The sequence below is a fragment of the Pelodiscus sinensis genome, chromosome 11 (genome assembly GCF_049634645.1).
Source record: "Pelodiscus sinensis isolate JC-2024 chromosome 11, ASM4963464v1, whole genome shotgun sequence".
NCBI lineage: Eukaryota > Metazoa > Chordata > Testudines > Trionychidae > Pelodiscus > Pelodiscus sinensis.
In genome coordinates, this window is record NC_134721.1 from 8,906,121 (window position 1) to 8,933,603 (window position 27,483).

General features: G+C 42.1%; 1 protein-coding gene across 7 annotated transcripts in view; it reads left to right on the forward strand.

Moving 5' to 3' along the window:
- The window catches only part of MITF (melanocyte inducing transcription factor), a 189,699-nt gene that overhangs the window by 78,271 nt on the left and 83,945 nt on the right, over positions 1-27,483 (forward strand). For 2 of the 7 annotated variants that reach the window (XM_075938576.1, XM_075938577.1), the window contains exon 1: positions 20,433-21,369. The exons of 4 other annotated variants lie outside the window; for them this stretch is intronic. In XM_075938576.1, the coding sequence (XP_075794691.1) occupies positions 21,314-21,369 (56 nt within the window). In that variant the 5' untranslated portion in view covers positions 20,433-21,313. Of the gene's footprint in view, positions 1-20,432; positions 21,370-22,453; positions 22,586-27,483 lie in introns of those variants that run through there. One more of the 7 variants, XM_075938578.1, reaches the window with a different exon arrangement.

Genomic DNA, 27,483 nt, shown 5'->3' on the forward strand with positions numbered 1-27,483 from the left:
GTAAAAAAATGTTGCCAATTATTTGTGTCCGTGTGTTTTAAAAGCATTCCCAGAACAGTTTGTGTCCGTGTGTTTTAAAAGCATTCCCAGAACAGTTTTTTACCTTTTTTCTGTGAACATTATTCGTTCAATCTCTGACTCTGCAAAGACGGAAATGTATTCTTAGCTTTAAGGAAACGGGACCTGATTTTACTCTCTTTGAACTTGGTAGAAAGACGCCCATTGACTGCAGTAGTAACTGAATCTAGCAAAATGGGTAGTATCTATGAACTAAGCAAGTCAGCTCACATGTATAAAAATGTGTGCCAAAGTGCTTTCTGGCCCTAAAAGATTACATGTTCCTTATTGTAGAATGACCTTTCATCACTTCTGTTTTACTGACGTATTCTTCTGTTTCACTTAGTCTAGATGGAGAAGCATATAAAATTCCTAATGAATTAAGATAAGATTAATGAGATGTAATCTTTACTTCGAATACCAAACATTTTAAAAGAGCTGCTGTGCAATTAGTACTAGCCCGGCTGCTATCATAGTTTTCTGCATCTCTGTTGCTAGCACTTGCTAACGCTTCACATGTAATTCTTTTCAAGGCCATTGCCTCATCATAGTCTTTGGCCCATAAAAAATGCTTTGGCACGTGAACTGTATTTTTCTGGCTGCTGCTGATGTTGCAATATCCATTTACATAGAGCTGCTGCTGCCGCTGTTTTACCTAAAGCTTTTGCTCTTTTCTTTGTTTCAGGGAAAATTTTGCTTTCAGTATTTCAGCCTTTCCAGACTTCACATTCAATGCCCAGGTTATAGTCGTAGGAAATACTTTTAGTTTTGTGTTTTTTAAACAATCCACATATGTATGGTATTGATTAAACATTCGGTATGCAAAGTAAGGAACTAGAACATAGTTCCTGTAAGCAATTGGTTTGCATTATTTGATAGTTTAAAAGCTTACGATCCATACCACTGGGTATCATTATTGCTCTAAGTGTAGTATTCTCATTGAAACACTTTTTAAAAGGTGAATGTTGTTTCTTTTCCATGTGAAAATGATTTCCTAGAATAATCAAAATGTCTTTACAAAGCTCTGAGTCCAGTAGGCAGGATTTTCCAGTACTGCTTGGGGTGGTGGGCTGGTTTTAGACTGCAGTTGTTTCTTCAGTCACTGACTTCTAAGCCCTCATCTAAAAGCGCTGGAGACTAAATGTCTGGGGATTGAGTACTGCTCAGGCGGTGAAGGCTTCCCCTTTGTGCTCTACTAGTGTGTCAGAATGTGCTTCCGAGAAGCTTAAAGGTGAGAGGAGAGCTCTGGATAGAAGGGGCTCGGCTCGGCCACTCACCGATTAACTGGTTCTCCTGGTAAGCATACTGGTAAGGCAGTACTTACCAGGTAACCAGCTAACCACTTACCCCTTTTCATCCCTGCTGATAACTAGGGATGTAAAATCCTGTTGAATTGTTGATTGGTAAAACATTATGTTTAGCCAGTTAATCAATTAAAGGGGAGGTGGCTGGAGAGGTCCCCACACCATAGACAAGGGTTGCTCTGGCTGGTTGGAGCAGCCCCTTCCTGCAGTGGGCCCCACAGGGATGGGGCAACTCCCTTGCCCGTGGTAGGTGAGGAGCTGTTCTTGCCCATACTGGTTAACCGGAACCAGTAACCCTCTCCCATTAAGGCTGTTAAATAGTTCTGCTCTGTGGCTACGAGGCTGCTTAATTACACTATTTGAGCCTGTCATGGCTCCTTCCCCACTCTGGCATGATAAATGCAGAAGTGGGGGCCAGCAAGTGTACCCCAAAGCCTTATCTACCAGGCTTTGGTATAAAACTTCCCCCCAAGATCTTAAAAACCTAGATCTTGGGAATAAAACTTCCGCTGCCACCACCCAAATGTTGATAAAGAAATCAGGGGAAAGATCATTTGGGAAATCTTACCCCTAAAATAAAAATCAAGGCACACAATTAACCACTGCCAGGTTAATAAAAAGAAAAGAAATAACTTTTATTATTACAACAATATTCTGGTTGCAAGTATAATGACTAGAGAGGAAGGTAACAAAATATACTCATGGAGAAACTCCATGGGCCTAGAACTTAGTTACAAAGAAAAGCCAAAACATCTTTTAAGCAGTGCCAGATCTCAGATCCCATACCCAATCCATAACACAATAAAACCTAACGAAACTACCTAAACTTTACCCTACTTACAGAAAATGAAGAATGATGTCTTGGAGAGAGAGAGAGACATGCTTGTCCCTCTCTGTAGCTGCAGAGAACTCTCTCAGAGACAAAAGGGAGAAGAGAAAAAACCCCAAATTCCTTTGTCCCAGTTTGAAAAGTCCCACCTACATTCTTATTGGTCACTCCACCTGGCTAGGTGTAGTTAACCCCTTAATCCCCAGGCTGCTGGCTAATCCTCATAATCATGACAGAGCCTTGTTATAGTTTGGGCCTTTCCACCATCTCCTGACAAGAGTTCCACAGGCTGACTGTGAAGAAATAATTTGTTTTAAATCTGCTGCCTGTAAATTTAGTTGGGTGAGCTTCTTGTGCTATATTAGTGAAGGAATAAATAACATTTCCTTATTCTATTTTTCCACACCATTCATGATTTTCTAGACAACTAACATATCTCCCCATCCTTTAGTCATTTCTTTCCCAAGTTGAAAAGTCCCAGTCTTGTTAATCTCTCCTCAAATGGAAGCTGTTCCTTATACCTAATCACTTATTGCCCTTTCTGTACCTTTTCCAAATCCAGTAGATCTTTTTTAGATTGGGTGACCAGATGTGCATGCAGTAATCAAGGTGTGGGTATACAATGACTTTATATATAGGGAATATTAATATGTATATTAAAAATGTAACATTAATTGTGAGTTTCCACTGCAAGCAAAACTCTTCATTTTAAGAATGCTTTTCTGGCTTTGTTGTGTGCAAACTCATTTATAATTGAAGAAAAATCTAATTTATGTGCAACATCACTATTAATGTTAAGCATTGTGAGCCCATTCAAATGCTCTTGTCCCAGCGTGGAAAGATTATAGTTCATTACTTGTTTTAACACATGGAATGTGCATTCACCTGAAGTCACTGATTCAGAGAGACCGACAAAAATACATAATGCAATTATAATATTAGGAAATACAGTTGACAGGAATTTTCTGTCTTATTATCTATTCCTTTCCTAATGATTCCCAATATTCTATTAGTTTTTTAGTTTTTAGACTGCTGCTGCATATTCAACAGATGTTTTCAGGGAACTATCCACAGTGAGTCCAAGATCTTTCTTGAGAGGTGACAGCTAATTTAGACGCCATCCTTTATGTATGTATAGTTGGGATTAAATTTTTCCACGTGCATTACTTCACATTTATCAATACTGAATTCTATCTTCCTTTGTGTTGTCCAGTCACCTGGTTTTGAGAGATCCCTTTGTAACTCTGCAGTCACCATTGGACTTAACTATTTTGAGTAATTTTGCAGTATCTGCAAATTTTGCCAGCTCCTATTTCTCCCTTCCTCAAGAATGTTTATAAGTTTAACAGTACTGGTTCAAATGCAAATCCCAGAAGCACAACACTTATTGCTAGTCACCCCTCACCCACATCTTTTAAGTACCTGGCATGATGATCTTGAATTACTTGAACGATCAGTCCTTTTTATTCTTAATCACCTGCCTCCCTCTTTTTATAACAAACTCCCTGCCCCAAAGTCAAAGCTGCAACAGCTCAAACTCTGTTGCTTTTAAGAACTGCTTCTGGAGCCAGGGCGTGCATCTTTAACCAGACCACAGGTATGAAATCCGTGGGTTCAAACTTGAGGATGGGCTACTGCCTCTAATACCCCCCTAAATGGTGCCCTTGAATGGGAGGGGGGAGCAGGAGTGGGGTGAGGGTCTGGCTAGAAGGGAGGGTACAGGAGTGGAGGGTTGTGTGGTCTGGGTGGGAGGGGGATGCAGGAGCGGGATGAGGGGTCCAAGTGCTGGGGAGCTCTTACCTGGCCCAGCTCCTAGGGCCACACATAGCTCTTGTGTCCCCCAGCGCTCCCAGACATTGCCCCTTGCTGCTCCTATTAGCCATGGTTAGGGCTAATCGGGGTGGAAAGGAGAAAGCTTCCAGGCAGTGCTTTGCTGTGTGGCTGTTTTTCCAGATGAGGAGAGAGGGAAGGGGAGCAGAATCACGCGGAGCCGCTTCCACCCCTCCTCCCCGCCCCGCTCCCCCCCGCCAGGCATAGTTTGTGAGTCGGAACCGGCCCTGGTTTGCTTGACTCTGGCCCGTGACGCTCAGTGCTTCCCCTGCCCTGCAGTGCGGAGCTGGTGTTGGTGCTCCAGCCCCATGGATTGTGGGGGGGCAGGGTTGTGCAGGGGCCACATGCTTGGAGCCCTGAGCCTCTGGGGCCAGATCCATGCACGCCAGGGGCTGAATCTGGTTCGTGAGCCATAGGTTCCTCAACCTTGCGCTAAGCATTATAAGACAGGTAGTAAATGTATGTGTGTCTGGATTGCCACGACGCCATGCAATGTGGTGATGAGGAAAAATGTCAGAGCAAAGGTCTTTCATGGCTATGGATGTGTAAAAGGAGATGGATTACTAGCAAGACTGGATGTAGGTGGGATCGGAGCAGAAAAGGACTGGGTGGCGCTTGCTCACTGTGAGGGCTGCTCTGGGTCCAGCCACGTTCCAGCTGGACCTTCCTCTACTTCCTCCCAAATGGGAGCACCCCAAAGTTTGGGGACTTCCGCACTCAAGTCCCTGGGGACTCGAGAAAATCTTGAGCTTTCGTATATAAATATACAGTTGTTAACGGCACAGACAATTCAAGCCTGGAAAATCAGTGTCCACTTGATAATATGGGACCCTCTGTCTTAATGGAGGGGCAGTGAACAAAAATCATACGTCAGCAGTAATTGAGGCAGAAGTATTTTGGTGATGAGGACATAATGAAAAGGGCTAACTCCTTTATTTTCCAAGGAAGAAGGAGGCCTTTTAGACTGTGTGGAGGCTTGGAGAGAGAATGTATCCAAGATGGCAAATTATAGTGACAGAAAGGGTAGTGTTGATGCCAGCTTCAGTGGAGTATTTTTAAAACATTAAATTCAGTATCTTATGGCCAGAAATATTATTGTATGTGGAAATATTCAGGCACTGAATGACAGAAAAAGAGTATAGATGATTCAGTTTCTTCCACAAACTTATTCTTTGGTTATTTCTAGGGAAAGTTACAGAAATATAAGAAGCTTAAAGGTGCATTATAAACCATAATTGTCTCATTGTCTAATGCTGTTTTATAAACTCTTCTTGTTGTGAGAGGAATTCAAATCACCTAATAAAATTTGGGAATCTTGGTAAAATAGATAATCTTCATGATTTATTTCATTCGGTGTTTATTACTTTGCAAGTTGTGTAATGTTTTAAGACTTCTAGATGTTTGATATTAAATGAATACATACACAGACCTAACACCCTAAAGACTAACAGAACCACCATCATCAAATATTAGAGCAAATAAATATTGGCATGGCTAAAAGTGAGTGATTAGGCGCTGTACATAGCCTTATCTGCCTTCGAGTGTGTGTGTGCGCGTGTGTGTGTGTGTGTGAGAGATACAGTGTAGGACAAACATATGGTTGATGAGAATATATGATGCTAGCTTGTTCCAACTGAGCTGTCCTCACGTGATTGAAATTTTGCTCTAGTATCTGTTTCCTAGTAAAATGAAGTTGCTCGTTGTGATTGAGAGTACCAAACCAATTTAACCTCTTCTGCCTCAGTAATATTCAGGAGTAGATCTCCACTTTGGAATGGATGTGTTGACATTATTTGCTGCTTTAAAAACAAACAAACCAACTCACTGCACGTATCCTCAGAGAATTACTGGTGATAGATCCACAGTTAAGTGCGTAGGTTGGATGGTTCAGATAAGTTACATGTTTTTGCTTGTGTTCCCTGATTGGAATAGGAATACAAGCATTTTAGTCTCTGACCTTGAATTATTTTTCTAGCTCTGTTTTCCTTTCTATTCATTTTCTGGCAACATCAATCATAAATCACTTTAATCATATGAAACTCTCATTAAAGATAGTTCTTTGTACAGAAAATAATGTCAGTACTCTTGTGCGGTTTTGTTACAGGTTTAATTTTTCTCATCTTCTAACTTGATTACTCAGTCTGAGTTTGCGGCTGCGTAAACAAATTTTTCAAAATAGGCAGGTTTTAACCCTCCAGAAAGACCCCACTGATAATGAGAGTGGGGAAGAAGTAAAACCTTAGTGTGGTTACTGAAACACTCATAGCAATGGAATTGTGAACATCTTTAGGCATGGAAAACACAGGAAGTGTGCTTTGCCCCTTTGCACACTGGCTATATTTGTTGTGTGCCTAAATGAGAGCTGATATTTCTTGAAAGTCTTACCCCAAATGGTTAAGTCAATAAGAGATGTTCTCTTCGAAATGCTGTTGGCAATGAATACAGTGACTCTTTTTGTCTAGATTCCTCCAAAGGAACATCCTCAGTTCTGCATATTGTTCTCAGTATAAATTGCAGAAATCTCAGGTATACTCTTGACAAAGTAAGTCAAAAAGAAAAGGGAGAAACAGCCCAAACCCAGTAATTATTTATGAAACACTGACTAATGGATTCATAGCAATCTAGGCACTGAAGTGTATTTGTAAAATGGTTAAGAACAAGGGGTCATATTGGAGCTATTTTCTTCTTTGCTGTTTCAGTTCAGTGCTTTTGAACTTTGGTTCACTCAGATGGACTAATACACAGCAGTAAATGGGGCAGCCAGAGAGTTGAGTCAGAAAAAGTTCCAAGAAATTGCAGTACTGTAGATGTTGACATTTACTTCCCAGACAATGTATTGTGTCAAATTCTAAGTAAAATTTATTCTTATAATCTTTCCATATTAACATTTTACAAGTAAATCCACATTTATTGCGCAGCAACCTAGAGCAAAAGTACATACAAGTATTACTCAGTTATACTCCCTTTCCCAAGGCCAGAGTTTCATGAAACTGTAGAATACTTGAACTGGAAGGAACCTGTAGAGATCATCAAGTCCAGCCTGCTGCTCTCATGGCAGGACCAAGCGCCATATAAACCATCCTTGACAGTCGTTTGTCTAACCTGCTCTTAAAAAATCTCCAGTGATGGAGATTCCACAGTGTTTCTAGGCAATTTATTCCGGTCTTTAAAAATCCTGATAGGAAGCATTTCCTAATTTCCAACCTAAAACTTCCCTGCAGCAAGTCAAGCCCATTGCTTCTTGTCCTATCATCAGAGGCCAAGAAGAACAATTTCTCTTCCTCCTTGTAAGACCCTTTTAGATATTTGAAAACCGCTATCATGTCCCCTCTCAGACTTCTCTTTTCTAAACTAAACAAGCCCAGTTCTTTCAGCCTTCCCTCATAGGTCATGTTTTCTAGACCTTTAATAATTTTTGTTGCTCTTCTCTGGACCTTCTCCAATTTCTCCACATCTTTCTTGAAATGTGCCCAGAACTGGACACACTACTTCAGTTGGGGCCTGATCCGTGCAGAGTAAAGCAGAAGAAAGACTTCTCGTGTCTTGCTCACAACACTCCTGTTAATGCATCCCAGAATCAAGTTTGCTTTTTTTTTGCAACAGTGTCACACTGTTGACGCAAGCTTAACTTGTGGTCCACTATGACCCCCTAGATCCCTTTCAGCAGTACTCCTTCCTAGGCAGTCACTTCCCATTCTGTATGTGTGAAACTGATTTTTCCTTCCTAAGTAGGGTACTTTGCCTTTGTCTGTATTGAATTTCATCTTATTTACCTTGGACCATTTTCGCCAGTTTGTCCAGATCACTTTGAATTTTAATCCTACCCTCCAAAGTGTTTACTACTCATAGACTCCTAGACTTTAAGGTCAGAAGGGACCATTATGATCATCTAGTGTGACCCCCTGCACAGTGCAGGCCACAGAATCTCACCCACCCCTCCCAGAATAATCCTCTCACCTATATCTCAGATATTGAAGCCTTCAAATACTTTGAAGATCCCAAGATGCAGAGAATCCTCTAGCTGTGATCTGTACCCCATGCTACAGAGGAAGGCGAAAAACCTCCAGGGCCTCTGCCAATCTACCCTGGAGGAAAATTCCTTCCCGACCCCAAATATGGTGATCAGCTAAACCCTGAGCATGTTGGCAAGACTCATCAGCCAGACACCCAGAAAGTTCTCTATAGCAACTCCCTATCATCCCTCCATTGACCTATTCCCACTGATAATGAATGGTCAATTAGTTACCAAGATCATGTTATCTCATCAAACCATCCCCTTCATAAACCCATCTAGTTTATGAAACCAGATAGATCTTTTGCCCCCACTACTTCCCGTGGAAGGCCGTTCCAGAACCTCACTCCTCTAATGGCTAGAAACCTTCGTCTCATCTCAAGTCTAAACTTCCAACTAGCCAGCTTATATCCATTTGTTCTTGTGTCCACATTGGTTTTAAGCTTAAATAATTCCTCTCCCTCCCTGGTATTTATCCCTCTAATATATTTAAAAAGTGCAATCATGTCCCCCCTCAGCCTCCTTTTGGTTAAGGTAAACAAGCCAGGCTCCTTGAGTCTCCTTTCATAAGACAGGTTTTCCATTCTTCGGATCATCCTAGTGGCCCTTCTTTGTACCTGTATTCCTTCCAGCACAGTATCATTCGTAAACTTTGAGAGTACTTTCTATGCCAATATCTAAAATTAGGGGTCTCAAACTCCCAGTCCCGGCCTAAGTGATTGCACAATCTGGACCAGGACTCCTGGCAGGCTGGGGCAGAGGTATGTGTCTTGTAGTGGCCCCCAAGCTCTGCCCCTTCCAGTCACCACCCTGCTTTCTTGCCTCAATGGCACCTCATCCCCTGAGAACCCGGGTTCAGGAACTGGGGGGAGTCTGATGCCACAAGGCAGCAGCAGTCGCTGCCCTTTTCCCCGGACTCTTCACATTTTTAAAGCATATTTTCTATGCCAGTATCTATGTAACTGATGAAGATATTGAACAGAATCCATCCCAGAACTGATCCCTGTGGAACCCCAGTCTTTATGCCCTTCAAGCATGACCGTAACCATAGATAACCACTCTCTGAGAATGGTAAACCTGCCAGTTATTCCCCCACCTTCATCTAGGTTTTATTTACCTAGTTGCTAATGAGAAGGTTGTACAGTAAAACTCCATTGGTCCGGCATCCAGTGCTCCGGCACTCCTGATGGTCCGGCACCATTGGGAACCTGGAAGTGCTCCGGGCAGCCGGACAATTGGAGCTGCTCTGTGCCCGGCTTCCCCGATTCAGCTGCTGCTGAAACTGACCAGCAGCTGAATCGGGGAAGCAGGGGTCAGAGCAGCTGGGGTTCTGCTGGGTTGGTCTGGTAGCGCCACCCCTCGGGGCTGCGGGCAGCACCCCAGCTGCTCTTGGGAACGCCTGGGGCAGAGCACTGGAGTGCTGCCGGGTTGGTCCCGCAGCGCTGGGGGGAGGGCAGCTCTACAGGACCAACCTGGCAGCACCCCAGCTGTTCTGCCCCAGGCATCCCTGATTCAGCCGCTGCTGAAACTGACCAGTGGCTGATTCCAGGAAGCCCGGGATAGGGCTGCCGCTGCTGAAACTGACCAGCAGCGGCTGTATCGGGATGCCTGGGGCAGAGCCAGACTATCGGAAGGGGGGGCTATGAGGGGTCTGGGGTGGCATCTTCCCCCCCACCCCAGACCCCTCATAGCCTCCCCTTCCGATAGTCCGGCATATCTGATAATCCGGCACCCCCTGGGTCCTAAAGGTGCCGTATTATCGGACGTTTACTGTACAAGAGTGTACCAAAAATCTAGGTATACCTCATCTACCACTATCCCCTTAATCACAAGGCTTATTATCCTATCAAAGAAAGCTATGAAGTTGATTTGACATGATTTGTTCCTTACAAATCCATGCTGACTATTACTTCTCACCCGGCCTATCTTCCAGATAGTTGCAAATGGATTCTTTAATTATTTTCTCTACTAGAGGATTTACCCAATGTTGCTTAGGTCCTTAACTCCCTGTTGTGGGGTTGGGGATGAGCACTTCAGTATGCAAGTTGCCCCAGAGAGATAGGATAACCTCAGCCCTCTCACCACAGCAGCTTGTGGCCAGGTGAGATGCACCCATCCATAGCCGCTACAGCGGGCACAGCCAGCAGCGGGGTGCATGTCCCCCAGCTGGAGGACAGACACACAGACTGAGTGACGGAGAGGCACACAAACAGACAAACCCTCTGAAATCCACATGAGGAAAGATAATCTAATATATAAATTAAGGTGATTGGTCTATAATTCCCTGGATTGTCCTTATTTCCCTTTTTAAAGATGGGCACTATATTTGCCCTCTTCCAGTCTTCTGGAATGTTTCCTGCCTTCCATGACTTTTCAAAGATAATAACTTAATGGATCAGATGTCCTCAGTTAGCTCTTTGAGTATTCTAGTATGCACTTCATCAGGCCCTGTTGTCTTGAAGACTTCTAACTCATTTAAGTAATTTTTAATTTGTTTTTTTTTCTCCTATTTTAGCTTCTAAATCTACCCCATTTTTACTGGCATTCAACTATATTAGGCGTCCAATCACCAACACCCTTCTTGGTGAAAACAGAAACAAAGAAATCGTTATCCATCTCTACCACTTCCACATGTTCTATTATTATTTTCTCCTCTTCATTGTGTAATGGGCCTACCCTGTCCTTGGTCTTCCTCTTGCTTCTAATGTATTTGTAGAATCTTTTCTTGTTTCCTCTTATGTCTAGTTAGTTTGATCTTGTTTGTACCTTGGACTTACACACTTGTGTAATCTGTTTGTATTTGACCTAGTTTCCACATTTGTAGGACTCTGATTTAACTGTAGATCATTCAAGATTTCCTGGTTAAGCCAAGGTGGTCTCTTGTCAGATTTCCTAACTTTCCTATGCAGTGGAATAGTTTGCTCTTGGGTCCTTAATAATATCTCTTTGAAAAACTGCCAGATGTCTTCAGTTGTTTACCAGCTCCCTGAGTTTGCTCATGTCTGCCTTCTTAAAATCCATTGTCTTTTGATTTTGCTGTTCTCCCTCCTACCATTCCTTAGACTCATGAACTCTATCGCTTCATGACCACTTTTGCCCACGCTGCCTTCTTCCACTTTCAGATTCTCAACCAGTTCCTCCCTATTTGTTAAAATCTAATTTAGAAAAGCCTCCCCATTAGTTTCACTGTACTGATAGTTGATTCTAATTTTAAATGATTCTGCCATTCCATATTGGCTACGTTAACACGTGTGTTTTTTCAGAGCCTACTCCAAAGCTCATCCAAAGCAATAGCAATCCTTTAAAATTTCAAGTCACTTTCCCTGTACCCGGATGAGAGAATGTGGACCAAGTACATCATTAACTTGTAACGGGCTTTGATTTGTTTGCACCCTGAATTTTCATGTGCAGGTGTGGGGGTAGCATTTTGCCTGCGGTATCAGTTAATTCAGATGACTTTTCAGATGTAGGGTACAGCTGCATCGCAGCTGGGACTGTGAATGGCAGTTTGTGTAACTGTACCTGTGCTAGTTGTCTAAAAATACAATGTGAGGATATGGCAGCTCCAGCTTCAGCTCAGGCTGTACATGGAAGAATGCATCTGGAGGATTCAAATGGGATTGTGCCATTTGCACTGATGTGCTGTGCAGTGTGCGCCCATCTGTTTTCAGCAAGCACTGCAATGAGCCCAGGTCCGTCTACATGGGCTGCACGTTGTATCTCGACTTACAATGCGAATGTGTCCTTAACGTTTTGAGTAGGTTGTTAGAAACATTTCATTAACAGAGAAATTAATAACCCAGCCTCAGTACAATTTTTTCTTGAGGAACAATCCAGGTTTCATGGGTCAGTGTTTTAAATTGTTGCCAGCTCTCAAACTGTTCTTCAATGTTTAATTTGTTAAACGAATCAGCTTGCTCCTTTAGGCAGTCTTTTCCCCTACTGCGCTTATTTCTCCTTATTTCCACACCCACTCTCTGGCACAGTATCCTGTTGCATATTGAAAAATCCTAGTGGGAAAGTGCCAACTTGCCACAAGTTAGGTTGTCTTTGTTCTGCCATCATCTCATTAAAATTATGAGACTCCAGTTTGCATAGAGTGATTGTTTGGCTTGTTAATTACAGGGTTTTTTTTCCCTCCAAACATGACTCAGGGAAGATTAAGAAACTGTTTGAGCAGTTTCAGTTAAATTCTTCATTTTTCACGTGAGCAAAATTCCCATTGACTTTAACCATAGCTTTTGGCCATAAATTATTTATCTCTGGGTATGTAAATTAGCAGAGTCAAGAGAATCTCAACTGAGAAACTGAGGAATAATCAATCCTTTAATACTAATTCTTTTCAATTCAGTGGACAAAGGCAGAGGTAGCAATGTTTGAAGGAAACCAAATTATTAGCCCTATTGAAAAATGACAGCCAGGAAATTACGAAGCTGTTTAACTCTTTCTTGGATGAAAGATTAGGACAAATAGTAAAAGAATTAAGATTTCTAATGTACTTAGAGGAATAGAGAGAGATGCAAACACAGATTAACAAAGCACAAGCTAACTATTAAGTTCGCCAACATGTACTCAACCTAGGATGGTTTGTAGATGCAGTAAAAGCTAGCTAGCAGAGTAGGTTTCAGTGTGGTCGAGATCTTGGAGTATTCAGTAACTTTAATTGGGATCTGATGTTGGATGCTGTGAAGCCTACAGAACAGTGTTATATTAAGAGTGATTTTCAGAGTAATTTTTTTTAAGATTGCAGTTTGTTGGTTGTTAGCTTGCTTTTTAAAAAAGATCACCCGAGCTGAAATCCTACCCCAGGAAGGTGAATTGGCGTTTACCCAACTGATGGTTTTCATCGAGGCAAGGTTTTTACCCTCTTTTTTTTCTTTTAGCCACGGCTCCAGTGCCCCTCACCTATCTTACCCTTGAAATCTAATTCCTTGTGCAAAGGGATCTGAGAATAGCTAAATGAAGTTTGACAGGCATCAAATTGATGAAATTTGAGATGAGGCTACCTCTACTGTATGAGAGTATGCAGTTAGACTTTGTTTTAGGTCTTTTAGCATAGTACAGAAAAACACAAAATAGGCAGGGCCCCTCTCTCAGTTTGCCAAACAGGATTAACTCTGGGCACCTAGTACGAAGCATCAGCAAGTATGTGCACAAGCATATATTAACAGAGTAGCTTTGGTTATGCTACTTGTTCAGTAAACATGTATTCTACACCATAGCACGTTTCATGTTCACTTTACATCAGTTCCACCTGTAAATAGTTTATAATAGCTTAGTTAATAAAACAAGCAAGTTTTGTTATGAAAGTTGTCACCAGGATACCAAAAATACTACCTATAGCAATAAACAGAAGGCAGAGTAGCAACGTTTTAAGAGTAGGCAGAATTAAGTGCGTGAAAGTAGACACGTAGGCCTTCCCTAAAGAGTGCGCGTGTGTGTGTGTTTACGTGAGTATAGTCTAAACTAGAATGAAAGGTGGTGGAATGGAATTCCTCCACTTCATTTACACTGTTGCTATCGTGGTGAGTGTGTTTGTATTTTGCTATGCTAGGGGATGCTTGGTATTCAAGAAGTGGCATACAAGGGGGGAAATGTTGTGGAGGTATACTTACCGGCGTGAGAGAGAGACAGCACTCTATCACCTTAAACTCTGAGCCACCAGATACATCCATTATTAGAAGCACTTCCTTGAATAGTTACGTAGTGAATAACACAAACTGACAACAACCGCGACAGTGTCACAGGAACAGCTTTTCTATAAGGATGAACAGTTTCAACACTGTATTAGGCACGGCTAGACTGTGACGCTTCAGGCACATAAAAATTCTAATTTCTTGAACAAATATTCATAAATTGAAAGGCCAAAAGGGACCAGCACTGTGATCAATGACCTGGTCTGGCCGCCTGCATTTTTGTACACAATTCAAGGAAATGTAATCTAATTAGGCTTAAATTCTTTGTCCCACCTACAGTGTCCCTTCCCAGTCACATAATGCAGGATTCTGTTATAAAAACATGCCTTTTTTTTTTTCAGAAGCTCTGTGCCAAAGAGCAACTTGTGTTATTTGGTGACTGATCTTCTCTAGGGGACAATCTGGGCTGTTGAACAGCTGTCCTATGGATTCTCCAGCTTGGGGTACCTTTTATGCTGCTCGCTGTGAGATTAGGTCTGTTCACATACAGCCTCCAGTGTTTCTGCCAGGTATAATCTGAGTGTTATGGCTGGCCACTTTTGCATTACACTGAAGAGCAGCACCAGCAAATTTCCAGACCCGGACTTTCCCCAAGAAATATACATCCTGTAATGCAGTTTTCTCCTGGACAACACAAGCTCATACAAAGTCTGTCATTTCATTAATAGAAAAATAATACGCACAGATCCTGTTATCTCAGATGGAGGTTTCCAAATACTTTAATCCAAGCACATTGTGATGGAAGGATAAAAAAGTAGGATTTCAGTGATGAGAGACAGAAAAAAATAAGTTACTAAGCTAAAATAAAAGAAAATATCCCAGCTAAGCGTAATACACTAAGAGACATTGTTATACATCATAATTTCTCATCCTAGCTCTTATTTCAGGTGAAGTCTCTTTAGGCCAGAGCTGTTCTTTCAGATCTGGGTCCAGCAGCTCATCTCCACCCCTGTTGTTTTATTTCCAGGTGCTTTCATGTATCCTCTCCAGCTGGCTGCACAGACAGGCTCTCCAGCCTAAGACCATCATCATTTGCTTCCCCTTTTTGATATAGAATTTCCTCAAGGCATATAGTCTTTGTTCCATTCTCCCACACTATGTGGTATGGTCACCTGTCTTTGTAGGACCAGCAGCAATCCAGGAAAAACAGGATGATTCACAGATCATCTTGAATACCAGGCCATGAAGTGCCTTAAGTACCGCTAATGGCTTTCACTAGAAGATCTACATTAATAAACAGGTTTCCACGTCATATTTCTAACTTCACATAAAAGGTGATACATGCACACAAATAGAATGGACGTGTTTAGTGAATTACAATCTGCTCAGTGAGGATGTCTACACTAGCCACCCTAGTTCTAACTAGGGTGGCTAATGTAGTCTTTCGAACTTGCAAATGGAGCCCAGGATTTAAATATCCCGGGCTTTATTTGCATGTTCCCGGGCGCCGCCATTTTTAAATGCCCCGTAGTTCGAACAAATCCTGTTATCTCAGATGGAAGTTTCCAAACACTTTAATCCAAGCACATTGTGATGGAAGGATAAAAAAGTAGGATTTCAGTGATGAGAGACAGAAAAAAATAAGTTACTAAGCTAAAATAAAAGAAAATATCCCAGCTCATTGCAGGAGGAGTAACGGTAGTTCGAATTAGGAGCTTTATTTCGAACTACCTAGCCCGTTCCGCGTGTAGCTGCGGGCAGGTAGTTCGAACTACAGCGCATTTAAAAATGGCGGCGCCCGGGAACATGCAAATAAAGCCTGGGATATTTAAATCCCGGGCTTCATTTGCAAGTTCGAATGACATTAGCCACCCTAGTTCAAACTAGGGTGGCAGTGTAGACATACCCTGAGAGGTTACTTACTAGGGATGTTAAATATGGGTTAATTGAATTCTTATTGGTTACTCGACTATTCTGTAGTCCCCAGGGGTAGGGCCAGCAGCCAATGCACTTTGGCCCCACTCCTGAGAAGCCTCTTTGTACTCCACGCTGCTTCCTCTGTATCAGAGGCAGCAGTGTGGGGTGCCTGGCAGGAGCTGGTCCGTGAGGGGTGTCAGTTTAAAAACCAGCTCCCCTCATGGACCAGCTGCCTGTTGTCCTGCGCTGCTGCCTGTAATACAGAGGCAGTGGGGTCTGAGCTCCTGGACCCAGTGCGAGCTGGAACTGATACGTTTAAAATGCAGAGCCACAGTAGGGGTTGGTCCTGGACCCAGCGCAAGTTAGGACAGAGCTGGGCTGCTGGCCAGCCTGTTAAAAAATGTACTGGCAAGTGGAGGAGGGAAATGCGTGTAGTCTATAGCATTAACCAATAAGCTATTCCTTATAGGTTAATCAGTTAATAGACTATGGTGTTACATCCCTATTCAATAGTGCATTTTGCATAAAGCATATCTGAGTTATGCATATTCATAGGGCTTGACAAATAATGTAATCTACTCACCCGTGGCGAGTAGATTGCAACCTGGAAGAGCCGGGTTCAGGTGATCTGCGCATATGCAGAATGATCTGCACATGCGCAGATCGCCAGATAGCACGGCTGGTGAGCGGGGCTTGTGGCGGTTCAGCGAACCCTGCATATTCATATTCAAAAACACATCTCTATAAAAGAGATGGGGACGCAGCATCACACCCGTTGTTTAGATAAAAGAATACAAGAAGTTTATTGACTACAAAAAGGTTTTTAAATTATTCCAAATGTTAAGGCATAAAAGAATTGGAAGTAAAAAGGTAAAATGCAACTAATATCTACGTTAACAAGCTGAGTGAATTCCAAGCAAGAGTCTGTCACTGCATGCTTCAGTAGTCCTACAGGCTGAACTGCTTTCCAACAGGATCCCTCGCTCAGCCAAAAGCAGTGTCTTTGCTTGTCAGGTGTTGTGGCTGCGTGGGTAGAGAGGGAGGAAGAAGTGGGGGCATTTTGTTCCCCATTCTTTATTCTTTTTCCTCTTTGAGTAATCTCCACTGAGGTTCTTGCTCATGCCCCTTTTTCCTGCCAAAGAATGGCGGCTTAACCAGGTGAGGGTCCAAGATTTCATCGCCACCTGACTGAAGCCTTAGTTTGCTTTTTGTCTCTGTATGGCTAAACTTGAAACGTGTCAGCAATGTCATGCATTAGAATTTTATAATTTTGTAGACCTCACAAATTCAACCAGGACAGTTATGATCAGCAAATCCTGAGTTTTCAGATGATATCTCAAGGCACAGTGTGTACAGAATGTCACAGTCTTGAAAAAGGGATAGGCATAGGGTTACAGATGATCCCAGGGACCATGTGCAGCGTTAGTGTCACATGTATGCTCACTGAGAGAATATGAGGGGATCCCAATTCTATCCTTTACTGCTCCTCCTTGAGTGAAGGTGAGATCCGGATCTTGGATACCACAGTGATGGGCGCAGTACATATAGTAAGAAGATGACACCTAGCTCTCCTCTTAGAAGGATAGAAGGTGATGGAGAAGCCCATGGGCCTTTCTGACCTTTTCATGTGTTTGCACAGAAATTTGAGGTGTTGCAAACCTGAGTCTGAGAGCCAATGCGGTTTTGTGAATGCGCCTGCAGGTAATGTGCCTTTGTTCCAACAGCCAAATCAACAAGATGAAAATGATTTTAAGCCAGTTAATCCTGAACTCTCACGACAAGAGTTTTGTGAAGAAGTCCTTGCAGGTTTTATAGATTATAAACTATGCCCGCCTTCACCTTTTGTCCCAGTAACTAAGGCAGAAGTGAACTTCAGAGTGCAATGAAATGTTTTCTGGCTTTCATTTCTGTTTACATGATTCAGGAGTTGGCAACCTTTCCCTAGCAAATATACCTCTAACACTGAGTAGAAATAGTCATTCAAAGGTGATACAGTCAACCATCAGAGAGGATTAAATACTGAACAATAGACTTGTAAATACATTTTGTCAATGTGGCTGCTTTTTAAAAATGTCAGTAGCTTCATGCACTTTGAAGACGGTTAAGGAGAGATGGATGGTTAAGGATGCATCTGACAAAGTGGGTCTTTGCCCACGAAAGCTTATGCTCCTACACTTCAGTTTGCCTATAAGGTGCCACAGGACTCCTCGCCGCTTCTAAAGATCATGTGTTCTAATATGCAAAGCTGTCATTTCACACATGATCTGAAACTGACCTTTTTGTTTTTGTGCTGCGGGAGACCTAGAATGAAACAGAGAAATTACTTACATAGAGCCCTATTTCTGCTTTATGGACGAATGAGTATTTTTTTATTTAAAGGGGTATCCGTATATAATCTTATTTTCTTGGTATTAACAAGAAGCATAATTCAGAAACCTTCATATATTTATTTAAGTGGGAGATTTCATTTAATTCATTGAGCCACATGTGATTTAAAATATCATTTTTATTTTTTCATTGGGTGTAGCGGTCTGCAGATTTAGTATCCATGTTCCCATATGTGCATGTAACTACGCAAATCCAAGCTAGAAGCTAAGAGCAGAGTTTTAAATGAGGATGATTAACTATTAGAATAACTTTTCTGGGATTTTGGTGAGCTCTCTGTTACTTGCAACCTTTTACATGAAGATTGGAAGATATACTTTAGTTTAGGGTATGATGCAGAACTTATTGGGTGAGCTGTGTTTATGCACGAAATCATCTGATCGTCCGGGTAGATAATCATAATGGTCCTTTTAGCCCTTAAGGTGTATACTGTATATAGTTTATAAGTTAGTATGGTATTAGGCCACATAGCTACTGTATACTTCCCATGTATTTCTCTAAATTCACAGACTTCTGCTAATACAGAGCATCCAGTCAAACTTCCACGGACGTAATTGGGAGCCTCTCCACTGATTCGAATGGGAATTGGTTAAAGCTCATAATTTACTTCCTGTTGCTAGCTTTCTGTCCTCTGTGCTTCATTTCCTTACTAACTCAGTATAAAAAGAATCCGAATTTAAATGGTTAATCTTCATAATTACATGCAGGCCTCCTCACGCCCCCCCACAGCAGCATGGCGGTGGGGCAGGTGGCTCTCCAGGAGCTGGTATGCATGGGGAGCCATCTTAAAAGCCAATTCCCCGTGCATACCGGCTTCTGCGGAGCCGCCTCCCCCTCCCTGTGTATATATATGCATAACCGCTGAGAGCGGTTACGCATTTACCAAAACCCCCTCATTTTAACATCTCTACTGTTAATAAAGTACACACATTGATGGGAAAATAGACCTAAGTGTGCCAGAACACGGAATTTTTGTTGTGACTTTTTTCATTTATCTTAGTTGTTTGTGATTCTTTAATGAAGTCTTATGTAAGTATTTTCTTTTTTTACTTTTAAAAGTCCTGTTGATTCAACACAACTGAACCAGGATGTTGTTTGTATAAAGAGATGAGATGTAGGGAACCTTTGAATTCTCTAGAAATGATTATTAAACACAATTGTAACAAGTTAAGTCAGTAAACACAGAATCCAGGATGAACACAAGAATTTAGTTCCTGAATTACTACACCACTGTAAACTGTCCCTCCCCCCTTTTGAAGAGGTTCCGATAAATAAAAAGTAAGAGCAGAAACTGGGAAAACTCAACTTGAGTTATTCCTGTTTGTGTTCAATAAGGCTGCTCACACGAGTGAGTTTACAGGTCCCAGGAGTCAAGTGATAATTAACATAACTTTCATTATTCTTTTAACTAAATGACATGAGGTCAGATTTTAGGGCCAGCTGATTGTAAAGCTGCGCTGTAGTGAAATTAACAAACGTTTTGTCTACCTCCTTGGCGACAGCATTATCTTCCTATTTATTTACCTAGATAAAGAATGCAAATTTTACATTAGAAAATTCCTAAACTGTAGAGATTATTGGGTCGGTGTTATCTCCTCAGTGCTCCATTTTTACCACCTTTGGCTTTTATGGTAGTGTGTAGTCTGTTCATTGCAAACATGGTTTTTATCAGTAAGTACTGATAACAGGAAAGTAGTGTCTGAATTGCTTGGAAAAGTTTTTAACAAGGTGACTAATAAGACTTTCATGTGAAAGGCAAATCTTTAAGGCTAGCTCATAGCAGACACCTGTGAAAGAAAAGCCTAAGTTTGTTCTCATAGTGCATGGCTTTGTGAGCTTATTGGAGAATATTAACTGAATTTTTAAACTATTTTTGACACCTTGCAAACTGGAAGTCAGCCATGCGTTTATCCTCTGCTTTTCTGGGATTCTGCCTTTTTGTGCCTCTCAAACACAGCTGAAAATAGGTTTTGTAACAGTGCTGATAAAGTCAACTAATGACCTCTGTATAGCTTTTACTATAATGTTTGTTACAGCTGTTTCCTTGTTGCGACCTGATTTCTTCTCTTAAACTTGGTGAAAATGGCTTACACTTTAAAGAAGATATATCTTTAAAGGCAGTCTTCCCACGCCCAGGCTGCCTCTGCCTTATGTTTCCGTAAGTTGTTCTAGTGGATAGCAGAGTTTCTCCTATGATAGAGCCTTCGCCCAGAAGTCGGCAGAGATAGAGATCACTTCCTGTAGCAGTCTCTTAGGTGCATCTACACTGCTCCCAGAGCTCAAAATAAGCTACGCAATTCGAGCTACGCAAATTGCGTAGCTTATTTCGAGTTAATTTCGAAATAGATTATTTCGAAATTTGGCGCTGTCTATGCAACACTGATTTCTAAATAAATCGCTATTCCGAAACATCCCTTACTCTTTGTGGAATGAGGTTTACAGGGACGTTGGAATACAAGCCCGTTATATTTTGAAATAATGGGTGCACTCAAAAGATGCAGAACAGCTATTTTGGGATCCCTCTGGGATCCCGAAATAGCACTGCAGTGTAGATGTAGCCTTGTGGCCCCATCTGCTTCTCTGGGCTCTTCAGTTGTTCAGTTCCTGAGAAAATCTTGGTTTCTCAGGGGAGCCTTTGCTAGCCTGTGCTCTCTGACAGCACAGTATTAATGCTTTGTGACCAGACCATTAACATGTGAGTGGGATTGCTGCTTTCAGCAGCATCATTTCTCTCTCTCCCGTCCTACCCCTAATATCTGGACAAAGTTTAATTCATTCAGTTACTAGCAGTATAATTACTCGTGTGCAGGTCTCTGCAGGATTGGGACCTAAAGCTACATCCGCCTGCCCCCGCACTGTTGCCTCTGATACAAAAGCGATATCTCCTTAGGAGCCAGTGCGTGCCAGGAGCCTGCATGTAACCGTGAACATTAACCAACAAGCCTGTGTACACGGTTACACTTTAATATCCCTAGTATCTACTGCTCTGGGATGCTCTGACCAAACACTTTGTGTGCACAGCTTAACATCTTGTATATCACACACTGTGAAACCCTGACCCTGAATTTCTTCCCATTCACTTTAAAATGAGGCTTTTCACATTATCTTAATATTGCATTTTGCTATGACAAACAGCACTTCCCCCCAGGTAGGTGCTGGATTAAACAGGTCTGTCGATGCAGACAGACACTAGGGCACCATTCTGGCACAGAGCTGTGCTTGGATTGGAGTTGCCAGGGCCTTATCTGGAGCCACCCCTAGTGACATATCCACTGCCAGGACTTAGTTTGACTTTCACTCTTCTCCAAGGGCTTGCAGAGCACCTTAAAGAGGTGGGGGGAAGATGGAAACTCTTAGAGTTCAGATGTTCATGCCATGCTCCTTTGAAAGCTTCTATCTGTAAGTGACACTTTATTTGAGAAACAGCACTCTGAACAAATTGTACGATTGATTTATTGTGATGGAGGTTTTGTCCTGAGAGTTAAAAATACTGTGCTTGTTAACTTGTCGTCCTCACCTCGCTTGTAGCTACGACAGCTGTGTCTGACTGGCTAGGACAGAGATAGTAACTTTTTTTTGGGGGGGGGGGGGAACATAGAAATGCTTTAATTATTTTTAATTACTTTTGAAATTTGTTTAACAAAATATGCTGGTTGGGCTAAAGCAGGTGTCGGTATAGGATATAAATGTATTGTGCACGTTGGGATAACATGACTGGTTTTGTTTCTGATTTATTACACTGACGCTCATTTCTTAATGCATCAATACAGGGACACATGTAGGGCAAATTTTCCTTTGCAGAAATTCTTGGTTTTGCGTCTCTAAGCTTTTTTTACTGACATCTCCTGGCTAAATTGGGGTATACAACATAGATCCACATTACATTGTTAGAGTGATCATTTTTAACCATTATATCTGAAAGTCTTTTAAATGTATTTTGAACTTACACTTATCCTCTGAGCTTTTAACAGACAAAGTGTAAAATCCTTTATTATGGTGACCTTTGCAACTTCTAGATATTGCCTCTTTACATACTGCTGGCTACTTAGAGATACAGTGATAAAACTTTCTAAACAATACTGAAAGCTGTGTCCTCAAATGAATAGGCATTCAAGCAAATCAACTTACGGCATTTTATTAAGTCAAGACACATGCAAAAGCCACCACCAGAGCTTAATAATTATTTACTGAATGCGCTCAGGTCATGAGAGAGGTTTTCATTAAGATGGAAAAGCATTATGTTCAGCAGCTTGTGAAGGTGTAGAGACTGGAAGGGAAAAATGGAAAAATACCAAATAGGACACCACTATTTAATAGAATTTTTAATTTTCAAAAATCCATATTTAACTGTAGATTCAAGACAATTGCATCCTGTAATGTCCATCCGCTGCGTCAACAATTAATTATTTATTTGTGAGACTCTTTGTCTCTTTATAAAAACTCATTTTGATTCACCTACAGATTTTTCCCTCTTCTCTGAACTGGCTTTTTGAAAGATTCTTTAATCCGGCAACTGCTGACAAAACTCCCAGGTGCACCCACCTAAGAACACACCAGTTTTGCTGTATGCAGAGGGGCCCTCCAGCCATTTGATGGAATTTAAATGTACTGGAAGGTGAGCAGCTCAGAGCAAGTGCAGTGAACAGAGAAAACATGGGCTTGAAGGGTAGTGGGGGAGGAGGTTATGTTCCTGTCAGACTGCCTGCTATTGCACTTGCTTTGCTGCTATCTCCATAATTGTGTGTCACTTTCAAATGTGGAAAATTTCAGTTTCCTGCATCAAAGAAGCAGGAAATGTATGGTGTGTGGACTTATATCACCATTATAAGAGTAATTTTATCAGGTTTACTCCTCTGTCCTTGGCAGGAAAGGACGTAGTAGAGTGCCAAGATTTTTTTTTCCGGGTTGGTACGTTGAGCCATGAGAGCCAATAGAATTGTGGAGTGAAGTGTCACTATAACCCACGATCTTGTATTAAGTTTTTTAAATGAAGTACAAAGTGCTACAGAGGTAGGTGGGAACCTGTAGTAACTGGTTGTATGTAAACTCATTCTCCTAATTAAATCTTTTCTCCCTTATTTTAACTTTCATAATGCACTTCCTTATCTTTTTTCCATGGGATAGCCTTCTGTATAGTGACCAGCAACATTCGCTGGCATTTGCCACCATCAGAAGTTTCACTATTATCAAGAGAGTAAGGAATGGGAGGGAAGGAACACTGGTGTGAATGTAGGGTTAGTAGTGCAAATTCGGTCTGGAACATTAATTCTGGATTTTTTTTCCCTTTTGTGTAGAGAGACTGAAACCTGAATCAATATAAATTCATCTGTGGTGTTGACATTTTTAATTAATCAAAAACAGACCTCTCAGAGCCACACGAATGGGAAAGGTTTTGTCAGTTCTCTTCTGATGACACCTGGGGCTCAAACAAAATAATAACTGTTTTCATCTGGAAATCTTTGTATGTTTTAAATTGTTGTGTATATCTTGAATCTCAATATGAGTATCTACTATGTGCTGTACTGACTAGGAATGTAAGTCAGTGTGGGTTAGCTAAATGCAAGACCTTCTACACAAGTTTTTCTAATTATGCGTTCTCTTACCTTTGGGCCCAGAAGGAAACACATTTCAGTAGATTTCTTGGAACGTTGAGTCTTTGTGTTTGACCATATCTGTTGCTTTGGTTGGCTTGATCTCTTAAACCGGGGTGGGGATGGAAGGGTCAGGGGCCCAATGTGGCCCCTGGCTTGCCTGGATTTGGCCCTCGAGGCTCAGAGTTCCCCCCAGCATTGGGAAGTCTGTGCCTACTGTGGGACTGGAGCACGCCAAATTTACTAGCTTGGGCTCCATGAGGCTCTGGTGTGCAAAGGAAATGTAGAAAATGACTTTCTTCTTCTCAATCAAGGGCCACTCAGGGTTTCTCATTTGTGTGTGGCCCCCAACTGATTTTTCTGTGGGTTAATGGGCCCCACAAACCAAAAAAGCGAACCAAAAAAGGTTCCCCACCCGTCTTATACGCTAACAATTTTGGCTAGGCTGACATCTTGACTAAACTTTTAATGCTGGACTGTGTTAAGTCATCACAAGAACATAGGGTGGTAAGTAGCCTCCCTTGTGTGTGCTCTTGCTCCTTAAATAGCTGGGCGCTAGTAAGATTTTCTCAGAGCATCTTTTGTCTCAAGATTTTCTTCACTAAACAGAAGATTGATGCTGCCACATTTGATCTTCCAGAGTTAGATTTGGAGTGAGTCTAGTTAAGACCCGCTAAATCGAACTCAGAGAGCGGCTGGTACTCCTTCTCCTCCGAGGAGTAAGGGAAGCAGACAGAAGCATTTTCTCCTGTTGGCCTTCCACTGTGGGAACGGCGGGGAAATGTGAAACAAGGTACGTTGAATCCAGCTATGTAATTAATGTCACTGGAGTTGAATATCTTGGGGTACGTCTAGACTACAGGCTTCTGTCGACAGAAGTTTTGTCGACAGTATCTGTCGACAAAACTTCTGTCGACAAAGAGCGTCTAGACTACATTCAGTTCTGTCGACAAAGCAAGCTGCTTTGTCGACATGGTAGTGTAGACGCAAAGGACAGTTTACATGCAATAACACCTTCTGTCAACAGAAACTCTGTCAACAGAAGGCATTATGCCTCATAAAATGAGGTTTACCAGCGTCGACAAAACTGCTGAGTTCTGTCGACGTTAGGTCGACAGAACTCAGCAGTAGTGTGGACGCAGGTATAGTTTTGTCGACAAAAGTCCACTTTTGTCAACAAAACCCTGTAGTCTAGACACACCCTTGATTACACCTTCCCCTTTGGTGTAAACCTGGCCTCAAAGACACTTGGGGTTCTTGAAAACCCTATCATTACTGTCTAGGCAATAATTGTACATGTGGGGCCACTTCAGAAATTTTTGAAGTGGCCCTGGGCTGTCCAGGAAGGCGTGGGGCCAGAATGCTTCCATGATTCCTCACCCACAGACTCAGTCTGGCCTGGGGGTGGGAGGAGCACGTGAAGTCTTTGCCCCCCGCTCCAGAGAGTTCCTTCTAGGCACCTTTGCCCCTTGTGGAAGGAGGAGGCTGCGTGTACTCCTCTACCCCCACGTCAATCAGGGCCTGGGTGGGAGCGCACGAAGTTTCCTCCCATCTTGCTCCTGTCCTACAAGGGGCGCACAGCACTGAGTCAACCCTTTACTCTAAGCGCCACGTGCCCCTGGTGTGGGAAGAGACTTTGCACGGGCCCCGTCCCCAGGCCTTGACTGATCTAGAAATGGGGGAGCAGCAGGGCATCTGCGGGCCGGATCAACCCTCTTGGAGGGCTGCATCTGGCCCACAGAGGCCCTTTTGCCCATCCCTGGTCTGGGATTAAAAAGGAGCAATATCTTCCTGGTAAGCAAAAATTTGTCAGATTTTTATCCCCGACTGTGCTAACGATTGGTCTACCTGTGCTTATTTTCTGAACTGTTGTCCTCTCCAGGCTTCTCCCTTGGTAGAATACAATGGCAGTGATAATCGTTTAGCATTTTTAAGACTCTCGTTTAAAGCTCTATCACTTCTTTTATCCAGAAGAGTGTGGAGTAACATTGCAGAATGGAAACACACTCAAATTAGAGATATTAAATTTCATTGAATCAGCTAATTGAGTAGTCAATGGAATTTCCATTGACTGCTTGATTAGTCGATCAAGGGGAGAAACTGCAGAGCTGCAGTGGGGTTAGCTCCTGACTCTGGGACTGGCATCTGGGTTTGGGAGTGAGCTGGGACAGTTGATTCCTGGCTTGTGCCCAGTCCCCTGCTATGCTTCTGCTTCCCCTGTCCCCCTGGAGAGACGGTGCTGGGGGGACCTGGCTTTTAAGCTGGTTGCCCTCCGTACCGGCCCCTGCTCCGGCTCCTTGATAGAGGCAGCAAGAGGAGGGAAGCGACTGTCAAGTAGCCACTCAATTAGTTGCTTTCATCCCAAACTCAAATATACCGTTTTTAATGAGGGACTCATTTGCATGAGTCACAATCTCATTTGTATATTTTCTGCCGATCCATTTTTGCGCTAGAGGTTTTTGCGCAAAAACAAGCAGTGTGGATGTTTTCTTTTTGCACAAAACTCCCTTTTTCCGCAAGATCCTTATGCCCCAAAAAAGGAAGTGTACTGATATTGTGGGAAAAGGGGTTTTTGCACAAAAAGGAAACGTTCACACTGCTTGTTTTTTGCACACAAATGGATCGGCAGAAAATATGCAAATGAGACGTGACTCATGCAAATGAGTATCTCATTAGCATATTTTTTTGCCAAGAAAACTCGTAGGGTAGACGTAGGCTTAAGGTTCACAGTTCTTTGTTTTTATCAATTAGTTGCTTGTCTGAAGAACTGTGGACCCCGAGAACTAGCCTGTCTGGAGCTATCACAAAACAGAGGACTGTACAGGATAAAGATTTCATCCCATACATTCCAAACACATCGAGTGCTTGGACACTGTAGCAAGAATAAGTTGTATTTTAATTCCTTGGTTTAGAACATCTTAAGCCAGGTTGCTCCAAATTTTAAATAGGAAAGGATATTGTAAATTTCATCCTTGCAGGGGCCAGGAGGAGCCCTTCCAAAGCTCATGTGCTCTAGCACTTTTGACACCAAACCTTCTGCTTGCTTGGCTTTGTGTTCAATTACAAACTCAAAACTCTGTGCCTGTTTGCCTAGAAGTTTAAGGAAACTAGTGGACCTGTTTTGAGCTGGAAAGCAGCCTAGATTATTGTTGCATGGGAGGGTTCAACTTGGAAAAGGGGGAAACCTTAATGCTGTGTGTGGGGAGTACAAATCCAAAGCTAAATATAAGTATTCGCATGTGTTACAAATATAAGGGAAAAATTACTGCGACCCGGTGAATTGTGACCACTGAATTTCATGTGAATGTGCTTCAAAAATTAATAGGATCAGAAAAAGTACTGAGAAAAGGAATAGTGAAGAAGGAATTTGGGCTTGTGACTTCCCCGCTAGTCAAAAATTGTGGGACAACTTGGAAAACAAAAGTGTATTACTTCAGTTTAGATCTTTACCACATTCATGAGACAAAAATATTTTATAGAGACTTTATTCCCATTTTCCATACGTCATCCAGAGGTGATGGCTGCAGTTTGGACCTCCTGTACTATCAGAATTCTTGAATGGTAGTTACATTTATGAAGGACATCTTTGCGTTTCTTGACCATGTTTTCAGGAATTCAGTGAATATCTCCCACCTTTCTGTGACATACATGCACTGTAATCTAATGGTTCAATATAAATGCTTCAGGTTCTCAGCACAAGAGGCTTTATGTCACATAAACACGGAAAACGAACTGGATATGAGTACCTGATTTTTCAAGAGTTAGATTTATTTAGTTAATGATTTGTATTACTGTAGCACCTCTGACTCCTAGTCATGGACCAGGACTGCTTTATGGTAGGTACTGTACACATGGAAAACAATAAGATGTCAATCTATATTTTTTAAACATAATCACTGTATGTCTTCATAAAAAGTTTTAG